At 39.8% G+C, this 22,272-nt stretch overlaps 1 protein-coding gene across 1 annotated transcript in view; it reads left to right on the top strand.

Moving 5' to 3' along the window:
• XKR4 (XK related 4) overlaps window positions 1-22,272 on the top strand; it is a 214,934-nt gene that overhangs the window by 135,755 nt on the left and 56,907 nt on the right. Inside the window, exon 2 of the mRNA XM_063393999.1 lies at window positions 1,245-1,444. Within this exon, the coding sequence (XP_063250069.1) occupies window positions 1,245-1,444 (200 nt within the window). The remainder of the gene's footprint in view (window positions 1-1,244; window positions 1,445-22,272) is intronic.

Below are 22,272 nucleotides of genomic sequence, written 5' to 3'. Positions count from 1 at the left end.
TGCTGAAAATATCATAAGTAAATGCTGTCAGGAACAGGATATGAAAGATACCTCAAGAAAAAGAGAAACAAAAACCCACATCTGTTAGCAGCCCACCAGGCTACTACTGTAGGACACAAGGCACCCTGATGCAAGATAATACCTTAATCTTCAACATTTTTCATTAAGTGAGCCTGGGGTTTTTACAGCCAACATTAATTAGTTGGGAACTAAAATTGTAGGAACAATGTGGGAGCTTTTATGACACAGAATAACTGTGATGAGATCAGAATAACAGGGTGGATCAAAGGCCACCCAGAGTGATCACTGCACTGTGACTCAGGGGTGTCATGGGAGGCTGCTGCAAGCTCTGCAAGGGTCACGACAGGCACTACAGCATCTGGGTACTACCCTTCAGAAGACATCCCTTGCTTCCTAAAACCACTCATTGCTCCTGCACCCACCAAAATCTACTTAATATGCTGGTTGCCAGGTGTTTTTCTTGCTGGAGAGCTGGCAGGCTTTCCTCCCCTTATCTGCTGGTTACTACGGGGAGCAGCAGCAGCGTGTTGGGTTCCTAGCCCCTGCTGCTTCTTACTGCTACTGCTGCATGGAAGCTATTGTAGTGAGTCATTCCTGATCTCCAAGGGAACCCACAGCCAGATCTCCACACCTCCTAAAATAGGAACTCACAGCTACATCTTCTCTCCAACTAAAATAATCAAACGATGAGGAAAAAAACCACTATACATTTGACAGTATCTGAAATACTCAGTGCATTGGATGGATGGAAAAGCAGGACAATAAGCTCAGCCATAGCAGGGCTACAGGCTAAGACCACCTCAGACTTGCAGTGCAGGTGGTAGTCCAAGTCCTAATAGAGCTATGGAGAAGGAGATTAGTTCTTTGCAAGTTCTTATTAAAGAGTCAGTTTTATTCCTCTCATTATTTGCAGAACCTTGGAGGAAGGCCATATAATCAAGATATCACCTGTATGTTTCAAATTAAAAAACTGGGTCCCTGAAAGAAATACTATTTAACAATTAAGACAATGCTAAGCTTTTTTAATGGCCTTATAAAGGCTTGTCTTGCCTTCAGTTTAGTTTACTCTTATCACATCAGCTATTATAAATTGAAATACAACAATCTTTTAAAATAAATGTTCATTATTTTGAAGTACATTGAACAAAATGTTATTTGCAAGCAGAAGTATAACCTGTAGAACATCATTCTGTGCTTCTATAACCACTCTCTTTCATTTCCAGGTATTTTCACACAATGTACTTGGGTATCCGGAGCCGACAGAGTGGAGAGAATGACAGATGGCGGTTTTATTGGAAAATGGTGTATGAGTATGCAGATGTGAGTATGCTGCATTTGCTAGCCACCTTTCTGGAAAGTGCACCACAGCTGGTCCTGCAACTCTGTATTGTTGTACAGACTCGTACACTCCAGGCTCTCCAAGGTAGGGGCTCATTTAATCTATTTATTTTTTGTAATTTTCGGAAGATGCAATTTCCACACATACATATTTATCCTTCGTTCAGGCTGCTGTGTGCCTTGTAGTCCTGGCATAAGAGCAGATCTTGCCTGCTAGCTGCTATTTAGCTGTTAACAAAAACTCTGTCAAGGAAGACTGTGTTATTAGAGGCTTTTTTAGCCTTCCTTAATGGCCCTGGGTTGTGGGTAGGATTTATAATGTTTTGCTTTCTGCATGTCCTTGTAATAGAAGAGCTCTTCTGATTATCCACTGGGCCAGTGTGAAAATTGCATCAATCAAATTATTACTCTTCTCCCTATGCTTTTTTCTGTGAATGTTCAAAACCCTGCAAACTGCAGTAATGAGCTTCATATGGCATTATGCAAAACAGGAGACGGCACAGGAGATAACAGCAATTCTGTGAAGAAAATGCTAATGTTTATGTCCATCAGTTCTCAGCCGTGGTTATCTGAAAAAACACAAATCATCTCTCGAGCAGGACTCATGCCTTCACACTCTGGGTTTCCTTTTAGGGTTGATGCTTTCAGCAAGTGTGGTTACTTCTTTGAAATGGTAAACGCATGCATATGTCATGCTATATGGCCTTGTCAGTTGATGATACAAATATTAGATTATCTCATTCACTATTGCTTTTTCAGTGCTGCTTTTGGCTACCTGACAGCTGTCCTTTTGTGTTGTGCCATAATTTTGCCTTATGGCTGTACCTGGACAGAATTTTTTAGTAAGAGAATGAAGTGAATGAGAACTTGGAATCCAGAAGGTGACAAAAACACCATGAGGCAATGGGGAGTGAAGGGAGGAGGGGAGTGAAGGGAGGAGGGGAGAATCAGAGGGACAGAGGGAGGAAGGAAATGCAGAATTTTTGTCATTTGCTTTTAAGAAACAGCTCATGTGCTTACCATTGTACAAGAATGCACCTTTCTCCAAGAAAATGTTGGATCTGGTTAGCTTATTAGGAGTAACATGCAGTGAGTCTGATTGGGTAAAAAAGGACTGGGCACAAAGTGGGTAACTGTGTGAAGATCTTGATCCCGGGCAGTTTCCTGTGGATAAATCAGAGGCTTTACCTTTCCTGAGCTCTGAACTGTCATGCAATAAAGAGCTGTCCTTCCTGTGGTTTTGTTCTGTTAGATCTAAAACTCTGCCATTTTAATTGGAAAAGGAACCAAAGTTACTATTTTAATTGGTTGATGCTCTGTACAAGGAAGTTCGCCTCAGCACTTCCTACAGCTATTTCTCAAAATGATAAGGCCCCACACCAACAAATTCAAACTATTATTGAGGAGAAGGTATTATCACTTCAAGATTTGTCTCCCCAGAAGAAGCGACTCCAGAGTGAGACTTAGGAGAGGAATACTGTATGGTCAGCTGTAATTTAGCTATCTTCATAAACTATTAATACAGAATGCCTCTCGTCCTCATTTTAGTGCAATAACAGATCTGTCTCTGAGAAATGAGCCTGGTGAGTAGGCACTAAATCTGTGATACACTCTGCAAGTACTTCTTAATTAGAGAAGACCTGAAATGCCTCAATTTAAAAGGCAAAATGGTTCCTGCAGCCTGCAACCAGCTCTGTGAAACCTTTGTAGCAGAAACCAGAAAGTAATAAAACTATAATTATGGATTTCAGCTGAGAAGGTTGAAGGTATTTACTTACGCTCTCTTCCCCCATTTTCTACCAGCTTCCACAGAGAAAAGGATCCATTTAAAAAAAGCTAAGAAAATTAAACAAGGTTGTAGCATTTTCTTAAACAGTAATACCCTTATATTCTCATAATAAAAGCGAATATGTTTTAGCATCTTGCCAACTGTGAAAATCCTTTCTCTGTTTTCTTTCCTTTCTTAAAGAAATTATAAGGATAATGCATTGCACCATAGGATGGTGGATTAGCTGTGAGGCTGCATAAGAAGAGCATAATTTCTCTCAGTGGTATCAGGCTACAAATGAGTGTTTTAAAAGGCCCAGCCATACGGTATCTGCTTCAGATAGCTGTCCACTCACTGAGCCTGTTAGAGAGATTTCCAGCATGGATCAATAAACAGGCTGTTTGATTGATTTTCTTTGTTTAGGGAATGCTACTTGGTTTTTATTGTTGTTCTTTTAGTTCTCTGTCCCAGAGGACAAAGTTATGAGAATTATTAAGTGACATTGCTGGCCTATGTTCTTACAGCTTTCACAAACCACAAATTTGGCATGGGAAATGAATGGTCTGTAAGTAGAGCATTCCTAATATTAATCCATTAATTACTTCAAGAAAAACTTTTAAGTATTTTTATTTTTGAAATTCTATATGTTCAATTCCAAATGCAACAAAATAGCATTATTCCCAACAGGAGAATGTTATCAGCATTACTCAAGATTCCAAGTTTTGTAATGGGTGTTGGCTTGGTTCAGACTATTTCTTATTTCAGTAAATAAGCCCCTCTAATCAAGGTAAGAAATACGTGCAGACCTGTATGTGCATCTTTATGGGAACCATGAAAAATATTGTGCAATATCTGTGAAACCTTCCCTCGCAATCTCCCATGCCCTGCAGTAAGGACCACTTCAAAAGCCCTGAGGATGCACCACAGGGATCCTTCAGCATTTGCTCCCCAAGCATGAATTTAAAAACTGAAGGGTAATCTTCTAGCAAGGACTGTGTACCCCTGCATCATGACCCTGCAGCAGACCAAGGCTTGTGTGGGAGGCCATCGACAGTGCTTATGGAGTGTCATTTCTCTTCTGCATCCTCATCCACAGACATCGGAGAAACAGTAAAACAATAGCTAAGTTACCATCTAAAACTCTGATTCTTCTTTAAGATTTCATCAAAACTGGCACATTTAGAGGCAATGTTTGTTCTTATTCTGCCTACAACCAGCAGCCAGGTCTCACCTGAATGGAGGGAGTGAAATCGCCTGTGGGGAAGCTGATGATTTCTAGGTGCTAATTTCTCAACATGACAAACAACTTCATTTTGAGAGTGGACTCAACTGGAGCTGTGCTAATACCCCTATTATCTCCACCTTTTCCACTCTGGTGATTCCTTTGAGTTTGAAAAAATATCTGCTCTCTAGAAGACTGACTGATGTACCTTGAGATAAGCAATTCCTTCCTCTTTTCCTCATGGGAGTCTGTTTCTCCCACCTTTGCTCTGAGCACAGCCAAACTCCTTGGGACAGGAGGATGTCACACAACAGGGAATGCCAGCCCTGGGGAGGCAAGGGAGGACATGGCATCAGGGTGGGTGAGGAGGGGCAGGGCCATCTTTCTATGCGCCACCTCATCTTGGAGTTCTGCCCACAGACTACCAGTCATCCCTTGGCACTCTTCTTTTACTTACTTTGGGTTTCTCACTATGTCATTTGATTTTAGAAAGGCTTCTCATCTTAAAATGAGTAAACTACAGCAAGCAAAAAATCCTGCTGACCATGTGATTGGAAAGAGACTCCTATTAGTTATCATACAGGTAGTACTTTCCTGTTCAAGGGTATGGTGTTCTAACCACAACTAGATGAGCAGATAGACAAGATTACTCCCTGGATTTGCCACAGATTTCATTGTTTGTACTGTATTAATTAACACATTGCTTAAATTATAGATTAGGTTCTCATTCCTGTTTACTACATTGATAATTTTTTCTTCAGCCTCTGGGAGGTTTGTTCTGGCTTCTCCATACAGTGCTATTAATCAAAGTCTCTATCAAAGTTTAATCAAAGTCTAATCAAAGCTTATGTCATATAAAGCTGCATTTCTTAATGGGGACTGACAGTAGTGCCAGAAGCAAAATGAAAAGTTCAGACCAGTTTATAAATTCATCAAGTTTCATTGAAGTCACCACACAGCACAGAGCTACTGGATTCTGCTGAAAATGCATTTCCAGGAAATCTCCCTGGCCAAAAATTTTCCCATTTTCTATCAACTCTGTTGGAAGCCCTATACTGTTCATTTGGTGACATCACAGCCAGTGTACAAAAGTACAGTGTCACCAAGCACCATTCTCCACTCCTTCCACTCCAAATTGCTGCTCCTGCCTGAGCGGAGGAAAAAGCTCAGAGACCTGATAGCAGTTTATGACATGGCTGATAGGTCCTAACTTTATCTGGCAAAAGCAAATTATGTTGTTGAGTAGTTGATTAAAAAAATCCTCTGGCAAAGCTCAACTTAGTGCATCAGGAATTCAGACTCTTTTCATATCAGCACAGTAAACTGAAAACCATTTAAGCCTACAATTTTTCTGTGTGGACAATGTTATGCTTTTGCACGGCTTTTCTTTTTTGTTGCCTTCACAGCAATTTTGGATTGCTCTGTAAAATCCTGCCCACATTTGTACTGCCCAACAAACAAACAAACAAACAAATAAATAAATAATTAGATAAATAAATAAATAAATAAATAAATATCATTCTGATGCAATATTTTTATACAATTCAATATATATTTGTATGAAAATCAGGTGCAGCACTTAAATTCTGGGCAAGCAGCCAATACTTTTCTCTGTGTTGTCAAGGTTCTGCACCACTGCAGTCCAGCACCCAACGTTTCCACGGAGAAACAAAAACAAAATGACCTGTAGTTACAGATTCTGCTTGATACTTGACAAAACAGATTTCTAGAGACAAGTATCAAGAAGTATGATATACTACAGAGTAAATGTGTTTTCTGGAAATTAAATGATCCTAAACTGATCCACAGGTCCTTTTGCAAATTTAAAAAATGTTATCTTGTGCTCATTAGGGTAGAGCCATCATATTAGCTTGTTTCTGACAGTCCAGGAGAGGACTTCCTGAAGGCGATCATGTCATATAATCCATTTTATAACCTGATTACAATCTTAAAACTAGTTATACTTTTAGTATCTAACATACCACTTGAAAGTTTAATTCTCTGACTGATAGAGACCTCCTGATGCCTATCCCGGCTTTTTAATTTTATCAGCAGTCTGTCCATATTTATTCTTGTGCCACCCCTGTTTTTTACACTTGTTCCCTAAGGAAATGGGGTTCGTACAATTATATAACCCATTTCTGTCCTTCAGTCATGCTTTTAAGAACTTCTGATCCATTTCAGTATTTCATTCAAGTATAAAAGAAGAACCAAATCTCAAAGATAATTATGTTTTTTAAATGTTGTAAAAAAAGCAGCCAATACAAAGAAAAAAAGATTTATTACATACCAGCCATCAGTCATACCCAAATATGCATCCTTCCAGATAAGAAATTACACTCCTTTCCCCTGCCCAGTGGGACTGTTGTGAGTGACAAATGGGACTAGGGAATAAGAGATACTTTGATGGAAAAGGGGAATCACTCCTCCTGCTGTGCATTCTGTCGTCTCATGAGAGGTTCCGAATTTTCTTCATAGACTTTTTCTTGGTCCCCGTCTGAATTCATCTTTGGTATATACAGATGACCAAGACTGCACAGAAGACTCCAGATGACATTTATCCAGAGCTCCCATATTTCTCATGGCAATATCTCACTAGGTATGATCTAGGGTTGTAATTCCCTGTTCACTCAGGTATTGGACCAGTTAATTCTAGTTATTATGATCCTTTAAAACACACAGGTTCTTTTGGTGTCATGTCACTCTGATGAGGCTCCAATTACATTAAAAAACATATTAGCAACTAAATGCATGTAATGAAATTTCATTTCTTTTTTACTTTTCTAGCATGCAAGGCACCCCTGATTTTTCCACATATCACTCTCCTTCTCTACATTGATAATATCTCCCAAAAACTTCCTAGTAGATTATGTTTTAAGCAAAGATCATTAAAAGAGGTATTCAGACAAGATGGGTTCCAAGTGTAATCAGTATTGAAAAGGTAAGAGTAACTCTATTTCACCCTAAGGGTTCTTTATTAGCATTTCAACATAATCTGCAGTCTTTCTTTAATTAGTTCCTTTACTTACCTTATTTCTCTTTTACTATTCCCTAACCTCTCAAGCATCACCAGCACTTTCCCATTAGCATTGCAGTCACCATTCTGCCATTTGACAGATTAGATCTGCCACATTTTACTTGTTGAAAAAGGGGTTATATAAGAAAGACATAGAGCTATTCTAGACTCTGTAGCTCTCTTATGATCTACTTCATTTTTAATGTATCCATTCTTTTCCATACACTTTCATGTTTCAAGTCCAGGTTGGACAGGGCTTTGAGGCTGTGATATTTCTGAAATTTGTCCCTTCCCATGGCAGAGATTTGAAACTAGATGACCTCTAAGGCCCCTTCCAACCCAAGCCATCCTAGTGTTCTAGATTTACCTTTATTTCCAGTTAATTATTGCTTTGAAAGCTGCTCTAAAGCTTTGTGTTGTATTGAAGCCTGCATTGTAGTCCTGCTTCAGCCAGATACTTGTGAAATGCCTCCTTTTCAGTCACATGGCACCATTTCTGAGTGGGGATACTTAAGATGCTTCTCACCAAAGCAGGATTTCATGCATTGGCTTGCTTTGAATCCTGAAACAGGGAGGTTTTCTTTGCATTGGGTGAAAACAAGGAACTTTGAGTTTTGCTTCCATCTACAGTAATACAGATTTCCTTTCTGTTCCTATTTTCTGTCAGCTGCCTCTGTCTTTGAGCTCTTATTTCAAGAGTCCTTATGGAAAATTGTCCTATAAAGCACAACCTTTATTGCTCGTGATTCTTTTTTCATTTCCATCAAAGAGCTATTTCTGAGGTGGGTTTTGAATCTCTTTTTTCTGGAAGTTTTTGGGTTTCGGTAATCAAAAGCTCCAGAAATCCTTCTGTGCTTTGCCTCAAAGAAAATCCAAGTCTCCCCCACAGAGAAGTGGGGAACAGAAAAATTAACTTCTGCTGCCTTCACTCATTTCTCTAAAATTCTTACTGGGCTTACTAAGAGATGTATTTTTGTTTATCCCTCCATTTTATATAAACTAAACCAACATTTATGTGATTCAACGCTATTTTGCTACAATTAGATGTCCTGTAACAACCTCTGTACTTTCCATAACTAAGTTTAGAAAGAATCCTCTCTGCTTTCTCTCAGAAAAGCTGTCAGCTGTCACACTCACACTCTGGAATATCTGGGCTGCCTTCAGCAGCACTTGTTCTCCAACCTATATCTGGCAAATCAGAGGCTGCCATAACAAGACAGTTCTGTGCAGAATTTCTCCCTGTAATAATGGTTTGAACATCTCAATCCATATCCAAATTTAACTCTGGAATTCTATAGCAGACTCTTAACAACTACCCACTATCTTTCCCCAAAGTGATTTTGTATGCAAACAGAATCTGTTTTATCAGGGAACTCTTTTTGAGACATCCTGCTGTCATTCCATTCACACACACTGCTTTTGCCATTATTTCCATCTTTTCTGAATACCAGCTCTCTTTCAGCACACATGTCCAGGGACTGATTATGAGATCATGATGGTTTCTGTAACCCTATGGCTCTTTTTGTAACCCTATAGTGCTTCATGTCATGTGTTTATTTCCTGTGTTTCCTGATGTCCTCTCCCTGTCCACTCATCTATCTAAAAGTGTGATGTATCAATGCAACTTGTAAAAGCAAGAGGCAATGTACACAGGTACTGTCAGGAAGATAAGGAGTTGGCAGAGTTAAGGTGTTGCTTCTTAACAAACCCATTTTACAGAACCTCAGCCCCTGAAAGTCTATCAGAGACGACTAGTGAGCATTTTTATTCTTTCTGTTTAACTGCAGTAAAATAACCCAAATTCCTCTAGCAGCATTAGTAATGAGGGAAACTGCATCAAACATTTTTTTTTTCATAAATAACATGTTCTGGTGACTCTGTTTTTTATTGAATTTTTGCTGATATCTTTATCCTTGTTTATTACCTAATAACTGATCATAAAAAGACCAGAGGATCACACAGCACTATACAAATGTAAATGTGAGTTTGCATTATGAAGCAAAAAATATCATTTGTGAAGCTTGGCCACTTATTGAACACTTTTTTCCATTCATTATATCACAGGAAAAAGAATCATCTATTCAGGTCATTCTCAGTGAATAGCAATAAGACTTCATAACATACCAGCATGAAATCTGCATACATAATTTTAATAGAAAAAAGTCATTAAAAACAGTATTAAGGAGATTTAGTATACATTTTACCGCTACTCTTTTTGTCTTCATTCTTCTGGAATTAGCTATCCTAGCTATATTTACAGATAGAGGTGTCTCTAGCTAAGCTTAAAAAAACCTGTTGGAAGGTCTCAATAAATCAGCTGGTTACCAAAGATGGTAGGTGTCTCCTTCACTAAATTTTCAAAACTCTTGTTATATATTTGGATATTTAAACACAACCTTAGGTACATATTTTGTCATACCTTAGAAGTATTATGACAGTCTGAAAGAAAATAATTATAAGTGGTTTTATAAACTTACTTTTGCATAGGAATATAATTTAAAGATTGGCTTCCCAAGGCTTTTTGATGCAGATTGTTCAAGTACCAAGCTGATAATCTCACCTCTGGGTGATATTTCCAGCTCACACCAACTGAGTGTCTTGTCACAGAATGAAACAATAAGATAGGTCAAAGGGTCCTCAATCCATCATCTGGTCCAAACTCTTCCAGAAGCACAACCGTGTTCGAAAATCGATCAGCTTCCTCAGGGCCATGTCTCTTTGAGTTTTGTGCACTTCTGTGGTTGCTGAGCCCACAGCCTCTCTGGGTGAACTGTACTAGTGCTTACCACTCTGGCAAAAATCTATTTTCTTACAGCAAATCAGATTTTTCCTTGCTGCAATTTGGACTCATTGTGTGCCTCTAAGTTTGAAGGGTTTGTATAATTCTCCTTTTAGGTAGGATAAAATAGCAATTAGATCTCTCCTCTTGGTTCACAGTCTTCTCTACCAGTCATCCCTCAGGCTGCACATACCCAGCTCAGGCACCATGTGCAGTAGCCCCAAATATTGTGGCTGAGTGGACAAGGGAAGGGCTACAGATGTTATATACCTGGACTTCTGCAAAGCTTTTGACACAATTCTCCACAACATCCCTCTCTCTAAATTGAAAAGAAATGGAGTTGATGAGTAGACTGCTAGAGGGACAAGGGAGTGGTTGGATGGTCACATCCAGACAGTGGCTGTGGTCAGTGGTCAGTGGCTCAGAATCCTGATAGACATTGGTGACAAGTGGTGTTCCTCAGGGGTCCATATTGGGACCAATGTTATTTAATATCTTCACTGATGACATAGACAAAGGGATTGAGCTCATCGTCAGCAAATTTGCAGATGACACTGAGCTGAGTGGTGCAGCTGACACACCTGGAGGGCACGGTGCCATCCAGAGGGACCCAGAAAAGCTGGAGAAGTGGGGCCATGGGAATCTCGTGAGGTTTAATAAGACCAGGTGCTGGTGCTGCACCTGGGTCAGGGCAGCCCCCAGTATCAACATGTGCTGGGGAATGAAGAGATCCAGAGCAGCCCTGTGAGAGGGACTTGGGGGTGCTGGTGGATGGGAGGCTGGACATGACCCAGCAATGTGCACTCACTGTCCAGAAAGACAAACGTGTCCTGGGCTGCATCAAAAGCAGCCTGGCCAGCAGGGCAAGGGAGGGAATTCTGGCCCTCTGCTCTGCTCTGGTGAGACCTCACCTGCAACACTGCATCCAGCTCTGGGGTCCACAGCATAGGAAGGACATGGACCTGTTGGAGTGAGACCAGAGGAGGCCATCAAGTTTTTCAGTAGGATGGAGAACCTCTCCTACAAGGAAAGGATAAGAGAATTAGGACTGTTCAGCATGGAACTAGGGTGACCTAACTGTGGCCTTTCAGTACCCAAAGGACCATTCTATGATCATATTATTTCAGTAACCATTCCCTGGCCTCGTTCCAGTTTGTGGAAGTATTTCCAGTACTGGTGGCCCAAAATGATATAAACATGCAATACTTCTTCTTTGGCTTTGTAAGTCTTTTTGTCACTCCCCTAAGTCTTCTGAGATCCCTCTGCAGGGTAGCCCTGCTCTCCTGCAGATCAGCTGCTCCTCTCTGAGGGATCCAGGCTTTAAGGGCGTTGTGAGCCTGGAGGTATTGTGAAAAGAAATTCTTTACTGCTGCAGGGAATGGCAAAAAAAACTCAACAAAAATTATTTTCACATTATCTACAGGTTTTTAAATTTAATAGTGCCTTCACAAAGCTGCTAATGTATACATAGTGGTAAAGATAGCCTGAGACACAAAGTAGTGCATTTAGTTTCTGCAAGCGTGATATATTGTCTACACACTGAATTTGATTTGTTGGGGAATGTCAGAAAGCTAGTGGCATATCCTTCTGCTCCCTTTTTGTTGTGATAAAAGTGAACTTGCCAAGGAAAAAAATTCCAGTTTCATTTTGGGTTCCTGTGGTTTTTATGACTGGTACATTTGCTCAGGGATGGGAAAAAAAAGTGATGCATGCTTGGCACAGAAAAAGCTTTCCTGTTTCTAATATAGCAGAGGGAAATTTTAGTCGTGATTGTGTCTTGCCCAAAGACTCCACAATACCTCAAAGATAAGAATTAATGTGAATTCTTCATCATGCAGTGACCTTTAAATCTTCAGTCACAGAGCCAAATTGCATGTCCAGCTTCACGCCAGAAACACAGATCTGAAATTTTCTGTCATTTTCGTTGCTAGTGCATATTAGTGCATGTCAGTTTGTTAATCTGCAAAATCACTTCTTTTTTTTCTTTTTTCTAAAATTAACTGAAAATGAATCCTTTCTATTGAGAGTGATTTTAGCTCCAAGTTGCATGTCAAAGTGGGAATACAGGTTTTAAAATGTGCCTTGCATGACATCCAAGTTTAGTGGTATTCAGGATATACCACAAATGATGAAATTTGTGTGGAATTTCATATCTGTAACTTGTTTTATACAAACTAGTATTTTTCAGCTGTGTGTTGGATGGGTATCAAGCTGCAAATATAAAAACCCACTGCATTCTTTCTTTGTGCTCAGAGATTTGCAAGTATCAGGGAACAACCAGTGTCACAGTGAGTCTCAAAGGTCCAGTCAGGCACACCTGTGGGCATCTTCTCACTGAACTCAGTGGAAGTTTTCATGAATAAAATCTGCTTGCTGGGCTGGGATTTATAGGAGCATTGTTTTACAGAAAAGTATTAAGAGTAGTCAACTTTTATGTTAAGCATTCTACCTAACCTAATGGGGATAAAAACCTATTAAATGTATTGTATTAGTTTTTGGTTTCCTAACTAAATTATAATGATAATGAATTCAAAATATTTTTTCTTTTTTCAGTGGGTGTTATTTCTCACAGTATGTCAATTAATAAAGTGGTAAACTATATTTTATTCTCTATATATAATGCATGCAGTTTAAAACCAAACCATTAATGGCTTTTGTGTTACTGCTGAATAGAGAATTTCTAGTTTTAATTTTGAGTGGGGCTCTTAGCATATCATTTGTGCATGCGTGGCTGGTGTGCTCTCAGGAGTTAAATAGCTCGGGCAGGAAGAATCTCGTGGTATGAGGTTACTCAATTATTATTGATCCCAGGCCATTATAGCTAATAGACACAGCTTCTGCGTGTTCTTTCCCACCCTGTGGACATTTCAAGATGCAGATAAATTCTTCCATACTTGCATAACTGAGTCAAAAGTGTGAATTGAATCCTCTCTCAGTATGACTTTTCCTGGCATGGCCACAAGTAGTGCTCCCAGTCATCCTCCAGCAGCCATCCAGGATTGTCACAGAGCTTTGCAGGAGCTCTGACAGCTGCAACCTCCCTGGGGCTCCTACCCAGTGAAACTGGGAAGACCCAAGAGCCCTGTGGCACGGTCAGAGAGCAGCCCAGGATCTGATTGGGAGCCTCCTGCAGATGCTGAGCCCTGGGACCATGGAGCTTTCAGGGCTCACGTGTAGCAGAGATCAGCAGCAGCAAACCCCTTCTGCCAGCTGCCGTATCGCTCTGAGCAAGGCTGCTGCCCTGTCGCCAGCAGTGGGGACAACAGAGTGACTCACAAAAAACCTCCCAATTCGCTGCAGTTTTCAGTCTGCAAAATGAAATAAACTAACACCCATCTCATGCTTTATGCTGTACTAAAATCTGCAGTAGCTCAGGGGTTGCTTCGTGAGCTGTGCTGTCCTCCCCATCACAGGGGCAAGTGAATGATGGGGTGTACCCCCCCATCAGCCATCTGCTGCCACCCCGGCGTCAAAGCCCTCTGAAAGCTTATGCAACTTCAGGCTGTTTTCAGGTTTTAATGAGTGCCTTTGGTGCTCTCACAGTCTCCTTCCTGCTCTGTGGATAAATGTATTGAGTGATTCATTATCACCAGATAGGTGGATGAGTAGATAGATGATTAGAATAGATAGATAGATAGATAGATAGATAGATAGATAGACAGACAGACAGTTAGATAGATAGATAGATAGATGATAGAGAGCTGTTCGAGCACTATCTAGTTAAGCTGGATCTTTGCCAAGTCTCCCATGCCATAGAAAGGCATTCAGAGCTCATTTTGAGCTCCCAGGTTAGTCACTCTTGGTAATGAAGCTAAATAAGTAAGATGCCCCACAGCCATAAAAAAATTGAGCTGCGGTGATCTTCTTGATCCTGACCCTAAGTGACACGGTAGCATTTACTCTCTGTATATTCATAGCAGCTTGTCATCCTTAAATATAGCTCAAAACATAACTGCTTTCCTCAGTAACTGGCTCTGTGCTGGTTTTGCTCAGCAGAAGGCAGAAAATGTGCAACGTGAGTCCAAGGCAACAGTAAACTGAAAATGGCTCCCTACGCCTTCTCTTCAGACCCACCGTAGTCCCAGCAGATCTTTCTCACGCCATGAGACCACGACTCTCATCTAGAGGTTTTCAATGATGTATTTTCACCTGCAAGCACAGTAGACACTAAAATCACTTGCAGCAAAAAGAAATTCTTCTAGGGGATGAATATTTTATATCTTTTTTCTTGGCATTTCCTTTAAAAAGCGTGATTTTACTTTCCACCCCTATGGAGTCAGTTTTGTTATAAAGAGACAGCTCAGAAATGCCTGAAAGTATCTTGAATGGTGATTCAGTAGGAAAGAAATGGGGTTACAATCATTTGCTCAAAAAGAAATCCAAAGGTGTTCTCTGTTTTTGAGGGGGTTTCTTTCACTTCCTTGATAATGAGCATAGCAGCAAAATCGGGAAAACAAGCTGGGAAATTTGCATGATGTAGCCGAACACCTGGCTGACTCATTTCCACACCTGCTCTGGGGTGCTTCACTTCCAGCCACTTCAATGCCATTCCTTAAGAGGCAGAGCTGTGCAGACAAGGGCAGAAAGAGGCCTTTGGCTTCGCAGCAGCAGCACATCCTGTGGCAGCAGCCTTTGGAGCCAGATGGGTTTTCTGCGCAGAGCATAATGCATTGCAATTGAATTGATATTTTAAGTTAACACATGTTTAGATCAGAGAGGCTCACAACACAGTCACAATACACGGCTGATTGCTTCATGACAGAAGCAGCTAAATGCTGTAATGAGGAAGGTGGTATCAGCATTTCACTTCTAAATTTTGATTCTCAATTACTTAAAGCAGCTGTAAGAATTCACTTTTAGCTGGGGCTTGAACAAGGACATGGGCCAAGACCCAGAGCAATTTAAACAGCATTAGGAGTTTACCTTATTATGAAGGGCTTCCTAGTATGAAAAAGCGTAAATATAAAAGGGGATGAAAAATTTGCTACCCCCAAGGCAGGGTCCTGTGTTTGTTTCTGAAACTGAGATACAATTGAGGCAATGAGAATGAACAGAGCTTTGAAAAAAGCTCTTCTGAAAAGAGCAGCTGGATAAAATGTACAGAGCTGCAAATGACCTCTAGGAAAGCACATTAGCTATACTTCACCTAACATGAAAGCTGAAGGACCACACAGTTGAACAGTGGCAAAGTGTGACTTCTGTGTTGAGGAAGTGTTATCTTTAAAACATTTGCCTGTATAAGGTATCCCTTTGTTGTCAGGTATCACTGAGGCCAAGCACAACAGGTAAAAGTGACCAAGGATTGAAGAACATTATTATTGTTATTGTTATTATGAGTACTATTATTATTATTATTATTCAGCATTCTAGTAGCAAATACTTACAATCTAGCCATTGTGTCTTTCAGAGTTTTGCTTTCTGAGATAGAAAAAGCATTTTTCTTCATGGCAGGCTATTCCTGAACTGTTTATTATAGAATTTTTTATACCATTCAGTGAAGTGTCTTGCTCTAGTTGTTATTAGCAAATGAAGTAGCAAGTCCATCACAACTGACTTGTGTTATTTTGTTTGTTACTACACTTGGGGAACGTATGCATTAAGGGATTTTTTTTCCTTCTACTTGAGGTTTTATCAATAGCAGTCATCAAGACCAAGTCTTTCAGATTATATTCAGAAGTATTTAAACTGGCTCTGTAGAACAAATTAAGAAGATCAGACACTTTAAGTATATCTTCTGCTTTGACACTAGCTGTGCATACTGTGAATCAATTTCCAGATTTGATTCTAAGTAGAGCATTCTTTATGCTGTCTTGAAACAGAAGAGACAGATAGCTGCATTTACAAAAGTTAAAAGTAAGATTGAAAGGTGTTATAGAAGATGGTTAGGCAAATATCTGAACATGAGTAATTTGTAGAACAAAGTCTTCAGTTAAGAAAGGATTCCAGTTAGAGACTTTCACACATTTTTCTACATATGAGCTATACCTGCTATTAAGTAAAATAGTCCTGCTGGGAAGGCTATAGAAAGATGGTTCTCAGATACCAAATTTCTGGTTCCAAGAACTGTATATTAAGCTTTGCCAAGTCTGTAAGGAGAGAAGATAAGATCTGAAGTCTTCAGAAAGATGGAATGTAATTAAGAGAACAACAGGCTTTTAGATCACATCTTTGGGGTGATATTTTGTTTCCTTCCTATAACACACCAATAACCTGTTACTTTGAAAAAAGACTTCAAAATTCCATGTCTAAAGTTAGGAAAAGGGATCCATAATTAAGCACATAAATATGCAATCTGCTTTCCAAATGGATAAGTATGTGTAACCTAAAGGAAAATTTGCAGTTTTATGTTTTTAAATACATTGAGGCTACAGAGGAATTTTCTAAATACATGTTGATCCAAATGACATCTCAACCCCCTAAAACACTGAAATAATATATTGTTGAAAACCATGAAAATATGTGAGTCTTTTAATGATAACCTGTGAAATCATATATTATGATGATTTATTATTATTATAATATCTTGTAGTCTTGTAAAAGTAATAATCCAGTCACAATATATTTGACAACTTAAAGAGCTTTCATGACTCGCTTAATAAGCACTATTAAATCACTAATATTGAATATATATATTTCTTTAAATAAATAGAATTGTCTGGAGTAAAATTTTGCTCCTTTATTGATGTATCTTGAACCTGTCACTTACGGTTACTTGTACCTTGAACTTACTTATGAGACTTCATTTTTGTTGTCTGATAAAATGGCCAAAAGGAACAATTTTTTTCCTTAAGGATAGTATTAATTAGTTACCTAATATTTAGGTTCTGATTGCTTCCCCCATATGGACACAAAACCACGTACACTATTTCATTAGCACCTCACCGGTGAATGCTAAAATGTTTATTAGTTCTTCACAGTGACTATTTGATGCTGGTTCCAGTTAAGCACTACTACCTAAATAGTCATTCCTTGGCTTATTAATCCATGGTGACAAGTCCTATTTCCTCCTTTTCGTCCTCCCATCTATTTCCCCAGCCAAACACACTTTCTCCTCACTGTTGTTTGCAAAAGATGCTGATTTTAATGGCAATGTCGTAAATTTTGAAGAAAAGGGTAGGTAACACTTTCAACCAGTATTTCTGTTGTCAAAACCAGATGCTTTAGCTTCTGAGTGTCTTTGAATACAATCATTTAAAGATGTTCAGCTCTCTAAAGCCATTACCAAGGCTGTAATGGTACAACTCACATTTTTTTATTATGGCCTCTCTCAATAGTTAATGTCAGGTGTCAGATGAGGAGCCATTTATTTGGATCACAACATTCACTCTCCTGCTATGAAACACTAAGAAACTAACAGAACAATACCGTGCTACAAAATGCAAAACAACAATCAACAAAAATTAACATAATGTCATTAACTATGTCCAAAGTGAGGCAAGAATAGGCACACTGTGCAGAGTGGCTCATGTGTGGAGGGACTTAGGACTGAGATTTGAGATTTCTGTGCAAGCTGGCACTGAATTTGTATTGTTCCCCAGCAGGGGCATGAGAAATGTGCCCTCTTGTCCTCACTCAGGACTGAGAATTCATCCTGCATGTGAACATCCTAAAAGCTACATATGTTTTGGCAGAAGTCTGCATCCCTGCTTACACTTCCTTTAAAAAACTGCAGGAAAAAAGGGTTTTTTAAAAAAAAGAAAAAAGCAGTAGCTACATGCATGATCCTAAATTGCTCTAGCCTGTGTGTTTCCATGTCCCAGTAAGCTTCAGGGTTTCACCAGAGAACGCAAATTGAAACTGACTGCAACAGTTGGCTCTAGATTTTGTTGTCAGGGAGCAGTATTCATTTTCCTCAGTGCCTGATTTCTGTTGCCTTTCTGCTTAAGAGAAAAAGAACAAAAGGAGATAAGGAGGCAGATTGAGAGTGCATGGCATAGGAATTAAAATCCATTAAAATTATACCTTCTTCCTGCAATGAAGTGCCATAACCCCAGGATACCAAAAAACTAGATCTAAAATAGCAGAAATGTGCTGTTATGAGTGGGGAGGAAAGAGGCAACAGATAAAGGTACTGGCCAGCAGAGTGCAAGCATGCAATTGAGCTGCCAAACTTGAATTTACATTTTAATTCTCCCCTACACAAGCTTTGTCCAAATCCATCTGAGCCCTTCTGCAACGCTGCTGAAGAAAAGCACAAGGCCCATATCTTTTCTTCCAGCCAACATTCCACCATCACAAGCCCAGCACCCTGAGAGGCACCCAGCCCTCACAGCAGCCTTGCAGAAGCATGGCCTTGAGCCCTGCTCAGCGTTGCCCACGGGGATCCCACCCACACCTCCCCCCGGTGTATCTCCCGTTTTCAGACCTGCAGGATCACGGGCAGCCTCGTGTATCCTGTCTGTCAGTGCCAATGCTCCCGCGAGCCTCGACGGGAGCACCAAGCACAGCTGAGACCTTAAGGACAGCCAGCCTCACATCACCCAGGGGCAAGCTGCTCCCTCGACACACTGGAGGTGTTCAAACCAGTCCTGGGCCCCTTTCGTGGGTGTCTGACAGAGGAGACGGAGGACATAAGGGAATCCTGCTAAGATTTCACTCTAGAAGTTCAGTTTCACCTTTGGTCCTTGATAGATGGTGATTTGCTCTGGTTTTGGCTCAGGTGCAGGTTCATTTCAGCTCAGAGATTTTCAGTTATGCTTCTCAGACATCATCCACTGTCACAGGGTTACTGTTGTTGCCTTTTTCCGAACCTAGAAATGAAAATCTGGATAATATTAGTAAGGAGGTAATATAAAAGAGGATCTTTATTTGAAGGCCTTCAGAGGCAGTTATAGAAAAATGTCCATAAAAGATGAGTACGTTTTATAGGTTTTAGAAAATTAGCATAATTGATAAAAAGCATCATTTAGGAGGACGAGTGGTGATCCAATTCCCCCCCAGGTCAAGCCCCTTCTCTGGAGCCTCCTCTTCAGCACTAGTTGCACTTTGTCCATGAGAATGTATCTCAAAGAGCTGTTCCTGGCCCTGGTTCCCAGGAAGAGCCAAGACAGCAGGGAGCCTTGAACCCCCTGGGGCTTGGAGCTCTGGAGTTTGTTTTGTCTTTCTGTTTAAGGAAAAGCCATGGAAAAATACTGGGGAAACCAGTCCCTAATAAAATAGGTAACAGAGTTACAAATATATGTGTGAAGATTACAGAGAACATAGAAAAAAGGCAAAACCTAAACGGCATCACTGTGAGTTATTATTTTAGAGGATTCTGGTGGAATATGCCAATGCTCTCAAACATTATTGATCATCTGGCTCAGGCTCTTCTTCTGAGTTGTTTATTAAATGAGCTGACATTTGTTTCAGCTCATTTTGTTTTCTGCCAGAATTCAAGCTGTCTCAAACGAGCTTGTTTTAGGAATGTTCTTCTTTCTGGTCTCAGCTTGGATGAGGGCTTCATATTCCATTGGTCTCAGTGATCCACTGTTCCTATAGATATTCATCTGAATATCCAATTCTTATTGCCATCAGGGTTTTGTGCAAGAACCTGCATAGTTAGGTCAACAAGAGAAAGTGTCTAAAGCTAGGTATTCCTCAGCCAGTTGTAGAGGAAGATTTTGCCTGAAATTAACATGATGCCAAATGGAGACCTGTCAACTGTCTGAGCATGCTTCTTAGATTCTCATGTAAAGAAATTACTGGAAGCTGCTCAAAAACTGGCAAGGTTTTTTTGTAATTTCTTTTCTAATTTGGAACATAAAGTGCCAATAATGTCCCGCTTACATTATACTGATACAATTTATGGCTCAATACTTTAATCTCTGTCATCACCTGCCACAGGAGCTGCCTGAACAGTGGTTCTTTATCATGTGTGGAACATTTCACACCATGAAAGTGTCCCCAAACACTTAACAGGCTTACATAAAACAGTCTCAGTAAATAATAGCAGGGAATAAATAAATTTAAAATATTTAGGCAAAGGAAAGCAGAAATAATTCAAACACTTAGTCAGACATGCAGCACACAGTGAGGCAGTAAATGATGCCATGTATTTCTTTTGAAAATACCTAGAACAGTTGTTTTGTTTTTTTCATTTTCTCTCTAAAATACCAACACTGCCTCTCAAGAAAGCTAAAGAGAATCAGTGTCATAAACAAGCAGCCTGGAGTCTAACAGAGGCAGCCACGCATAGTGCTAAGCTTTCTTTTCAAGAAACCATCCAGTCCCGGTGTAACAAGATACTTAAACCCGTCCATGTGATTAGAGTTATTCAGCCGTGGAAAGCTGGGCATGTATTTAAATACCTTGCTGAATTGTGAAGATGATATTGAGGAAACTGCATGTTAAGGGTGGAATTAATCTTGCTGAACTACAGTTCTTTTCAAAAGTTAGATATTCAGTTTAAGCTACTTTTATAGGCAGTTAAGAGAGAGAGGCACCTGAAGGATGTTCTTTCTTTCTTGAGGGGCATCTAATATAGATGAGATGACTTACCCTATAGATCTGCTCACATCTCTCAATGGACTAGAAATGGAGCTCATTAAATTAATTTAGTTTCAGTACCTGACTCAAACATGGCCAAAATTTAGGGAGATGGACACACATTTACTTCTTCTACATCTTACACTGCAAGATAGATGCTTGAAAAGATTGTGGAGAGAGATTTCTCATGGCTTTATGAACATACCAGGGGTTTGCATTGCTGTGGAATCTAAGAAATTTTGAATTTCTTCACCACAGAAGTTTTCTTGCATTATCATACAGGAATAAACGAAAAGTTTGTTGAGTATGAAAAAAAGATGCTGCACTTCAAAAATTTGCAGTTGAATGCATGGCAGTTGTGTCACATCTGCAGTAGTAAGAAACACTGCAAACGTTTGTGATTTAATACAGTTACAGGTTGTACAGTGAATTATGATATCTATTCTGCCCTAAAAAATGACAGTGCTGCTCTCTGAGGAAGGAACAGCTTGTTCCACCTGCCACAAGATCAGCCTTGTACAGAAAATGCTCCAATGTGATACCTTGGGATTATCCTCATATAACTGGTTTGCCTAATTCAAACTGGCAGACACAATCTGAATTCAGTGAATCGGAAGATACACGAGATTTTATCAGTGAGATCATTTGAGTAGATTAACTCAGGCACTACCAGCCTCCATCAGCTTCTTCAAAGAACTCTTGGGGCAAAGGGGGTGAGGACAGAGGCCAAACAAAACTGCTTGATTGCAAGTGCCTGTATCCCACTGCATCAGAGGTACCCAACTGGTTTTCTAGGGATGAAATCTGAAATTCTGGCCCACCCTTAGAGCCTGGGTTAACAGGTTCTCACAGGCAGACATGTCATATGCAGAGCTTGCAGTACAACTTACAGTTCTTCTTATAAGAGTCATAAATGCCTCATTTATACTGTAGACATAAGTTCACTGTATTAAGACTTCAAAGTCTTAATAACAATTGAATAGCAAAATGCAAACATTATGGTTTGTCAGCATAAACAAAACAACAATTATATTAAAGGTCCTACAGGCATTGCTCATTTTTATTAATAAGTCCTGCTTTTCAATCAGCTATACAAGATGCCAAGTTAATTATTTTAAATACTTTTCATTCTTGGCACTTTATTTGGACTGCAAGTGGGGAAGTGAGGAGAGAAACAAAGAGCAGAGAAATGGAAAATCCTTCACCATCAAATAATTGAGGCATATCACAGAAGAGGATTTAGGAAGAAAAAGCCCTAAGGAAATTTTGGGAGGTTTCACTAGTTTGTTCAATGGTGAACCATCCAAAAATGAAATGCCTGAAAAGCTGGAGGCTGAACAGCTTAAGATAGACTGTGCACACAGAAACATTGCAATGTTAACTGCTGGAAGAGACATAAATTATGCATTTCTGATGGGTCTCTATAGGCCTTGTAACCTTCTTTCGACCCTTAGGGTGCTCATTATCTGCAGGAGCAATTAACAGACAGTATCTTGCAGCTAGCACGATTTCTTACCTTTAGAGTGATTTCAAATCAAATAAAAAGAAGGCTAATAGAGCCAAGGAAGCCTGAGCTGTGAAGTTGCTTCTGAAGTATATTGGATGGAAATAATCAGTAAATTGAAGGTACATGGTGCCAGGGAGGCTGGATTATGTCTGGC

Source organism: Prinia subflava, chromosome 1 (assembly GCF_021018805.1).
Source record: "Prinia subflava isolate CZ2003 ecotype Zambia chromosome 1, Cam_Psub_1.2, whole genome shotgun sequence".
NCBI classification, from domain to species: Eukaryota; Metazoa; Chordata; class Aves; order Passeriformes; family Cisticolidae; genus Prinia; species Prinia subflava.
Note: the sequence above shows the minus strand (reverse complement) of the source record. Positions and strands in the feature narration are given on the sequence as shown.